The sequence below is a fragment of the Vicia villosa genome, linkage group LG3 (genome assembly GCF_029867415.1).
Source record: "Vicia villosa cultivar HV-30 ecotype Madison, WI linkage group LG3, Vvil1.0, whole genome shotgun sequence".
In the NCBI taxonomy this organism is placed as follows: domain Eukaryota; kingdom Viridiplantae; phylum Streptophyta; class Magnoliopsida; order Fabales; family Fabaceae; genus Vicia; species Vicia villosa.
The window spans coordinates 130772581-130782886 of NC_081182.1; the positions used below are offsets into that span (position 1 = coordinate 130772581).

A 10306-nucleotide genomic window follows, 5' to 3' on the forward strand; every position below is an offset into this window, starting at 1 on the left:
ATTCTAAATAAATGTGTGTATGTTCAACTTTAATTTTTATTTGTTCGAGTTAATTAGAAATATTTTATTCCTTTCTTCAATTTTGCTTTTTATCGTTGCAGCTTTTGAAGTGAGTGAGACATATCACATCATGAGAAAAGCAAAGTGCAATATATTCACAAAATGTTCACTAGCAAGGAAGCAAAAGCTACTAACCTTCTTTTATGGGTGTGTTTGGATTGGTGGTGAATAAAATTGATTTTAGTAGAATTGACTTTGATAGAATTGATTTTAACAGAATTGAGTTTAGTAGAGTTGAATTATGTTTGGATACATTTATGTAAAAGTAACTTGAACAATAAATTTCAGTGTAAAAATTACCCAGAATCAATTCTGGAGGTAGAAGCTATAAATTCTAGTTTCAAGTAAAATCAATTTTGAAGGCATAATCAATTCTACTTTTGATAAAACAAACACCTCAAAATTACACAGAATCAATTCTACACTTCTAGGTCTTCTAAAAATCAATCCAACAATACTAATATAGTAAATATAGTAAAGTACAAAACAGAAATATTATATCGTATAGACACAAACAATCGATATTTCTCGTATATTAAGCTGGGTAAATCTATTGAAGGGAGCCCAAAGATACTTATTATAAATTCATTACAAAAATTTGAATGTCCTACACATTAAATACACAAGCTACAGGGTTCATTAATAAATATGCTCTTTTTGTTAGAATTTTTTTTTTTGCAAACAAACAAAAACTAGGTTAGGAGCATCAGAAGTAATAATATTGCCTAACTTAAAATGAAGTTAGAGATTTCTCTAGTAGACCTCGTATTTGTATAATGATATCCGTTCTGCTCCGGTTGTTTCACTACTAAAACAAATTATCTATTGCTACGGTTGGAAGGGTGTGATAAATGTTGAAGTGTAACTTAAATTCAACCTATAATTTTAATATTTTAGCGGTGAAAAATTGGGACTAGAATCATTGATTGACTTAGCTTAGAAATTTTAGTATAGTCGTCACCGCGCTTTATTGTTTTCAAAGGAAATGGAAAAAAGTGAAATAAAATCCACAAAAGTTTTTAAAATCAAAACTAGTAAACTTATCAGAGATCTATGGTTCGGGGGTTGGTTATGCAAGGGGAAGGTATTAGCACCCCTCACATCTACGGTACTCCGTATGAACCTCTTTGAAATATATATTTGTTATTATAGTTATTTTAAAATGCTTATGTGTTTTTGTTTAAATAGAGTAGGAGGATGAGAAAAGAAGTTTTAGAAGTGAGTTTGGTAAGAAATCGCATCTTATGCCTACATACTCCTTAAGTATAGGGGTGGCAAACAGGCATGCCCGCCCCGTTTAGGCTCGCCCCACAAAAGCCCGCGAAAAAATGGGGCGGGGCGGGACGGGCTTTTTTAAGAGTGCGAGTCTAAAATTTTGCCCTGCCCCGCAATAAAGTGAGGGCGGGCGGGGAAAGCCCGCGGGCATTCAGCTTTTTAGGTCTAAAAATAGTAAAATTCTATGAAAAAACAAATGCCCGCAAAAGCCCACAAAAAAACGGGGCGGGGCGGGCACATTAAAGAGAGCGGGGCTAAAACCATGCCCCGCCCCGCGAAAAAGTGCGGGTAAAACAAGCTTTCCCCGCGGACCGGGCCCGTTTTGCCACCCCTACTTAAGTATAATAGAGAAGTCAGAGCTTTTGTAGTTTCCTTTAAAAGGAAAATAAAAAGTCAAGTGGAAAAATATTTTTGGGTGTTCAGCTTTATTAATACTCACGGGTTTTTAAAATGTTAAGTTTTAACAATATTTAACAAATTTTAAAAGGTGTCGAGCTTTAACAATACAAGGCAAGGATGATTAAAAGAGTGGTGATAGAGCTTTAACAATACAAAACCAATGGTTGATTTAAAAAGGTCGAGCTTTAACAATACAAAACCATTTTTAAAACAAGGAAGGGTGCAAAGCTTTAGCAATACTAAGCACAAAGTAAAAGAGTTGGAAAAGAGAGTGAATACATTGACAGTTTTAGTCAGTACCATTCTCATTCCTTTTGATTTTTAGCGTTAATAAAGAATAATAGTGAAGGTGGAGAAAAACACAAGAAAGGGGGGATTGAATTGTGGTCTTTATCAAATAAAAATTCTCTTTCTTTTTATTTAACGTCTTTTCTTTCTTCCGTTTAATCATCTATTGGATTATGCTTTGATGTTGCGGAAGCATGAAGTGTAAAACTACATAACCAATAAGATGTTCATTTTAAATTTTAAGAATATCAAATCTTCTGACTTGCTCAGTACAGTTCTGCAGATTAAATCTTATAAGTTCTAAGTTAAAATGACATGTGCAGAAAGTAAAAGACACATTCATTTTTATCCTGGTTCACCTTCTAACTAACGCTACCTCCAGTCCACCTTCTTCAGGTGATTTGCCTCTCAACAGAGGTCTTAATCCATTATTACCAAATCCTGATTACAACTGCACGATCCTCCGTCGTGACTAACAACCTGCACAGCCAACTACTATGACTAACCATTTGGACAATGACCCGTTCACTAATCTCCGTGAGATATAACGTCCATTGACTCAGGCACCCTGCACAGTCTATCCACTGTGACTAACCCTGCACAACCAACCTGTTGTGACTAACCCCTAGTTGACTGAACCGTTCAGTGATCCCAGCAGGATATAAAGTTCATCACACTAGTAACCTGCACAACAACGCGTTGTGACTAACTCCCTGCACAGCAAACCACTGTGACTAACTTATGATGATGAACTGTTCATTGATCCCAGCAAGATATAACATTCATCTATCTTCTAGATATAATCGTCGTGCTTCTTCATCAAGCAGATGATCTTCTATTCTCAAAATGTATGTTTACGACACGCTGACTAGCAGTCACTTCTGGTGCCTAAACATTCTTATAAAAGATTCCTAAGAGATAACACACTTCGAGTAACAACTCTATGTGTTTTACAATTAATTACAAGAACTATACATGGTCTTGTTGTCTTCAATTCTTGAACTTCTGGATAAGATCTTCATCTTCTGAAAGCAGATAAAGAGCATCAGCTCTCGATTTGATTGCTTCTTTGAATAAGTCTTCATCTTCTTCTTGAATACTGATCATGAAGCTGGTTACAGCTGATAACATATTGATTAACATTGCTAAACATAACACACTTTCCGAGCAACAACTCTGTGTATTTAGTTTCCTCTGTTTTTCAACATGATCCATTAATTCTTGATCAAGTATTCCTGGATGTCTTCATCTTCTCCAACGGAGCATTCTATAAAGCATGCAGGTTCAACTTCTTCATTCTTTGAGAGTTTCATCATGGTAGGCATATGATGTATATTTCAACATTTAATCATCATACACATAATGTATGTTGCCTCTAATGGAGTAAATGTATTAGCTTGTCAGCTTTCACGTTCATGCTCTCCATTTCCATCTTCACACAGGCATGTGTTTAGTGTATAACAACACTTATTGATTGATCACATACAATATGCGTTGCCTCTTGTGTATCTTCTGATGTGTGTTAGCTTTCTCACACATTTTCTCTCTTTTGTAAGGTACAGGCACCTGATGTATATTTTAACACTGTTGTTTATCACATACAGAGTATGTGTTTCGTCTTGTATCTTCTGAAGCATGTCTTCATATTTCTTCAATTTGATGTACATGATATGATGTTTCATCTACAAGTACACAGATGTATTCCGCTGATTCACTCTTCTTATTTTGTGCAGAATATGTCTTTAGTTGCACACTTTCATCTTATCTTCATGGATGATCCTTACTGGATATTGTCTCTTTCTCCTCCGGATCCATTCAAGGGATGGATGATCACACACTCTCCATTCTGGATAGACTGGTTCTTCACTAAGTGCATGATGAATGGATTTCATACACTGTGGTTACTCCATACACTTCAAGTGTGAAGATTGGTTCTATTTATAACTTGATGAGTGATTACCGTTGGAATGTAGCTGTTGCAATCTGGATGAGTATAGATTTGAATGCTTCATATTGATTGGTTGCACGTGTTCATGACAGAACCTTATCCTGATGTCAGTTGGCGTGCTTCTTTTGGTTAAGCTTGTCTTTCCAAAGCGCTGCATGTGGGTTGCTTCTTCTTTCAACCTTGGAAGTTGTTCCTTTTAAATTTTGCAACTGTTTTGCATGTGATGATGTTTCTAACGGCTCTCCCTTAGATTCTAAGCGCCGGATATCCTCCGAGTATTTTCTCTCTCATGTGATGTATATGCTGCCAAGTGTAACATGGTATTCTTATCTTTATTGACTCGTAGATATAGGTTTTGAAAGACCCCGTCATCCAAATCCTTCTTCAACCGCTGAATTACATGTGGTTGTCTATTCTTTACTGCCAAAAGCAATGCATTTTCATTATTAGAGTTAGTCTCACTAACCACACTTTTTGTCTTTGATTCAAGCTCTGACATAATCTCAATTATTCCATGACTTGCTGCAATCAAATATGCGTTGGTCTTTTCTTTACTTTTCATTTTTGTTTCAGTAAGAATCTTTGCTGCACGTAATAAACATTTCTTATTAGATATAATTGGTACTTTATAATTAAGCATGAATTTTTTTATTTTCTTTTGTTCTTGCATTGAGGCATCGCCTAGAAATATATAGATAATGATGAATTCATACTCTCCATTTCAGATTCAAATCCTAAGTCATCTTTTTGATTGATCACACCACCACCCAATAATGAATAAATAGGTATTTTCATCATTTCTTTCAAGAGCAGATCACCATATATGTGCTTCATCTTAATATTAATTATTGCCGGTAAGCCTGTAAAATTAATTAAGCAAAAGAGAAATTATTGATCGAGTTGTGAAAACACACTTATATCTACAACATTTATCTCATTTGTGAATTATAAATATAGACTCAAATAAAAGCATATAAAATTAAAGTTAGAAGAATTCAATATACATACCTAGTAGTGACACGATTAGCATGATGAATTCAAATACTTTGTTAAAAAATTTAGTAAAAGGAGGTGTCTTCTTTTGTGTCATTTCATAGAAGTCATATATAGGGATTGCTACTTCACTATATTCATCTTTTTCTGCAATGTTTACATGTCTTTAGTAAATAAAAGTGAGCGCCATTGAATAAATGAAGATAAAACTTTGTTATATCCTTTGACTAAAATTCTCATAAAAAATGGAAGAAAAAAATACTTAATGAACTTAGCTTTGAAGGAATAAAACAAGTGATTACAACCAACTGTAATTGATCATATCGCAACTAAAAGTTGTTATAACAGAAAATAACTCTAACAAAAATTTCATAAATAATTCGTGTCAATATATTTGCAAAATAAAGATCCAAACTATTAATAGTTCAGATTTTCAAAAAACTAAATAATATTGAAAAAATTATCAAAAGAGTTAGTTTATCGGAAACATACCATTCTTTACTTTGGCTTTCAATATAACCTTCCTTTTTAACAATTCCAATGCTTCTTTTGCACAGTAGCGTATAGGAAGACCTTTAACACCAAAATTTTGTTAATAACATTAAATTTATTTTAATGCAATTTGACATAATAGTTAAAATAAAACAAGAAAATATCATTTGGATTTCCAAACTATTTCATGTACCCATTGGAATGGTATGGTGCTTCTAAGCTCCAATCTCAATGGGTTTCAACATTTTTTTAGTTTACATGGACGGCTGATTTAGTGATTTAATGGTATTATTTTTAACAACTCTATTTGCAACTCTAGTGATTTAGTTTAGAGTTATAAAGTGCTTGTTTGGAGGTGGTCGTTTATCGGGAAAATTACACATTTCAATTGTAATTTCTATGAGTTAAGCAAAAATTCTTTGTTTTACTTAAGCTAGGTTCTATTTGTTGTGTAATTTTTGTTTTTGGCTTTAGTCCCTCTTTGTAACCGGGTTTCTAGAACTTTCGTTCTAATATAATATAACTTGCCTACAAAAAAAAAGTATATTCAAGAACGAGTCTACACCTCAACAAAAAAAAAATATAACTATCCAATTAAAACTCAAGATAGATAAATAAAACAATGGATTTTTGCTAAATTCATAGAAGTTAAAATCATCCACGCTGGGTGAAGATGAAATCATACACGCAGAGGGTAACGAAAATATATCATGGGGATTTTACACAATGTAGTTGACAAGTTAAATGAGATCGTGCGCCTTGCGTATGAGGAGCCATTATGGATTTTTTAATCCTTTGTTTCCAAATCTTTAAATAGGACAGAATTTGGACAATTGAAGTATTTAAAAAGAAAAAATTTAAATAACATTTTATAATATTCATAAGTATATGGAGTTGAAATCCTCTCTATTTCTTCAAAGAAATGAAGAGTTCCATTATTAATGATTTTATCATATAAAAATCAAAATATATAAAATATATGTCACACTTTTCAATAATATAATGTATTATATTCCAAAACTTTAATAATGATGTAGTATATGTCACTTACAGTTGTACAAAATTCGCTGCCGCCACGATAATGTATTTCTACTCATGAAAGCTGATGTCTTAGTAGCAAGAATTTCGAAAGGAGTGATGTCATCCTTATTTTTCAGAATGGGACCTTTGTAGTTATGCATTATGATAATTGCCATATCTGTTGCACAAGATACTTATACTATTATGATTGACAAGATATAATGCTCAATATTACTTTTTTACCGATGAGATTTAACTGATTATTTTAATTAAAAACTTAAATGTTTAAAGAAGATTAGACTGTAAAGACAAATTTTTAATAGATTATATACTTAAAAAATATTTATCCAAATTAACATTTCTTTTAATATGTATTTTCATTGCGTAATTCCTAACATCTCTATTAATACCCATATCTTTAGGTAGAAGATGTATCTCCAATTTTCCCCGGAAAGAGAATAAAAAAATTCTCAGCACTCTAAGTGAGCTAGCCCTACATGCAGTTCAATAACCTAAACACCTTAGATAGTGTTGCAAACACATGCCTGTCATATTGTACTTATTTTAGCATATACATAATTCATTAATGCAACTCTTTAGTCATTCATACTTTTATTGATATAATTAACTATCAATAATTTATTTAAACTATTCAAATTGTTTGTTTTCCATCATAGTTTGTTTACCGGAGAAAAAATTAAGAAAAATTCTATCATTAAGTAGAATCCTTACTACCATACTCATACTTCCTCGTCACTTTCTTGTCTACTATACTTATTAAATCAGACACCAACATCTTATTCTACATAATTCTAATTTTGTCACAACATTTACAATTTATGACACATCAAATATATTCTTATGTCTTAGTTCTCCCATATATATTAACTGGTTTACAAAAAAAATATATATATTCTTATGTGGCATTTCCAAATATTCATCTTTATTTTTCAAAAAAATTTACTTCTTTATTAGATGTCATGGTTCAACACTCGATAACTACATTTTTTTCTTAATTTAACAACTAATTACTAATTACTTCAATATAAAATAATTTCTAAACATTAAAGATAGTTTATATATTTTTTTAGCAATCTTTTCATCTATTTAATTATTTATTAATATAATTTTAAAAGATAAAATTAATTCTACCTGTTTATTCAATATAGATAAATTATTTAAATCAATATAATATTAGTTTTGTTTAGAAAAAATAATACAATTAAATACTTGTAAAAACTTAGTTGATATATATATATATATATATATATATATATATATATATATATATATATATATATATATATAAAACAAAATTATTGACAATTGTGATTATGATGCACTACTAGAAAATTCGCTTTTAGTAACCGAATTAGAGACCGAAAAAGCTTAAATATCAGTCACTAAAATGTTTAGCAACCGATTTAGCGACCATTACTTTTCGGTTGAAAAAGTGCTAGTCGCTAAGCTTGTGCGACAAATTTAGTGACTGAAATTTAGAGACCGAATTTGTGACCGAATTTAGAGACCGATTTTAGTATTCTTTTTCATAAAAAGAAATTAAAAGTTGTGATACCTAGGAATCAAACTTATGACCTCCATGTATTTTAATAACAACTTGTCACTACACCACTTAATAATTATTGTTATATTTTATATTTAAACATATATACATTTAGTTTTTTATAAATATATTATATGTTAAAACAATAAAAATATAGGAAAATTTGAGTAAAAATTAAAATTTGAAAGAGAATTAAAATCTTTAAAAAAATGGAAAGGAAATAGTAACATAATAAAGAGGAATAAAAATAGAAAACGAATAAAAAAATATTAGTGACCGAAATTTCGGTCTCTAATTTATATATATAAATTAAATTGTATATAAAAGTATTTTTTGTGACCGATTTAGTGGTCACTTAAAATTGGCTCATGAATATCAAATTTTGGTGGCTAATTCGGTCACTATAGTGACTGAAATTTAGGTCACAAAATTTTGGTCTTTAAATCAGTGGCTGAGTTATTTTAGTGACCGATTTAGTGACCTCTTAAAATTTGCTCACGGATATCAAATTTTGGTGGCTTATTCGGTCACTAAATTGGTCACTAAAAACGAATTTTTTAGTAGTGATGGTTGGTTGCATAGAGTCCGAGTCGCTCGAATCTAGAATTTTTCCTATTCATAAAATGATGAAGATTTACCGTTTTAAAAATATTGGGAAAAAAAGAAATATGAAACAACAATATTGAAAATTTTGACTGTGATGATTGGTTAGATAAAGACTGAGTCGTTTGAATTTAGAATTTTTATCATCCGTAAAATGATGAAGATTTAGAATTTTTAAAATTATTGAAAAAAAGAAAATATAAAACAAAGTAATTCAAACTCTTTTTTATTTATTTGTCATTTTAAAATTTAAATAGCATCTTACTTATCATTTTTATAATTCAATTTTTTTTATTTTTAAAATTGTTCTCTTTTTTATTCTCTTCATCTTATTGTCTCTAATACAATTTTTTCTATACTAAATAAAATTAAAATATACATATAATTCAATATTATTTAAAAATATTCATCAATGTCCCGGGTGTTTGTCTAGTTGAAGTTTAGTTTTTCATAATGAAAAACACAATGAAAGAATTTCACTTTTTCGTTAATATAATAGTTTCTTTTGTTACTTTAAAAAAGTGTTAATAGAGTCGAATATTAAAAACTAAAAAGAACAAATGAATGAATAAATAAATAAATAGTGTAAGATAAAAAAACTAACCATAGCTTTCATTGTCAATGGCAACATGAAGGATGCTAGTAACATTGTTATCCATAGCAATCTTGAGATCAAGAGGATAAAAGTGTTGAAGGTAAAGAAACACTGACATTTGACGGGCATTAACAGCCCAAAAAAGTGGTGTTTCCCCGTCAAAATTTTTCTCTTCAATCAAATATTTCCTTTTACCTTCTTTCCCAATTATAAGTTTACACAGATCTAGGAATCCTGCATATGCTGCAACATGAAGAGGAGTAGCACCTATTTCATTTCTTATTTTCAAACTACTTTCATCCCCAAGCTTTTCGATTGCTTCTACAAGACTTTCCACTACTTCTTTGCGTCTGATGCTTACTGCCACGTGTAATGCTGTTCCTCTTCCCGCGATATTTATCTTGTGAAAATTACTATCTTCATTGTATTTGTTAATTACTTCAACCCAATCATCTCCTAATACTAGGTCCCAGAACTTAGCTACATATTTTCATATTGCAACATGCGTTAATTAATAACAAAATGTGGAGAAGTTACTGAGCGTTAATATATAAGGGAAAGTTTAGACTTACCTTGATCATCTTTCATTTCTTGCTCCGGAACTACATATATTCATTTTTAACATGTGTTAATTAAAAACAAAATTTGGAGAATCTATTCAGTGTTAATATATAAGGAAAATTTAGACTTACATTTGTCATCTTCCATTGTTATTCCACTGATTTCCATAACTACATATATTCATTTTGCAACATGTGTTAATTATTAACAAAATTTGGAGAATCTATTGTTAATATATAAGGAAAGTTGAGACATACTCTGATGATGTGGAGAATCTATTGCCATTCCTCAAGATTGAAATGCAGAATGAAAGTAGGTAGTGTTGGTCCAAGGTACTAAGCAGATAGTGCAAGCGTAATTGTCTTATATTATATATATAAGAAAAGAAATGAATCTGATACTTTGGAAAAACCTTGAGCATACTCTCTTCCAAACACGAGTGTCACTTACTAATATTTTTATTCCTTTCTTCAACTTTGCAGCTTTTCAAGTGTGTAACAAACATGTT

The 10306-nt window shown here is 30.7% G+C and overlaps 1 protein-coding gene across 1 annotated transcript; it reads right to left on the bottom strand.

Moving 5' to 3' along the window:
* Window positions 1–9241: 9241 nt before the first annotated feature.
* Window positions 9242–9952, bottom strand: LOC131658970 (uncharacterized). Its single transcript, XM_058928217.1, has 3 exons — window positions 9930–9952; window positions 9810–9839; window positions 9242–9717 (listed from the first exon to the last, which is right to left on the bottom strand). Exons 1-3 carry the CDS (start codon window positions 9943–9945, stop codon window positions 9242–9244), a joined length of 522 nt encoding a protein of 173 aa, XP_058784200.1. The 5' UTR covers window positions 9946–9952.
* Between the last annotated feature and the right edge of the window lie 354 nt (window positions 9953–10306).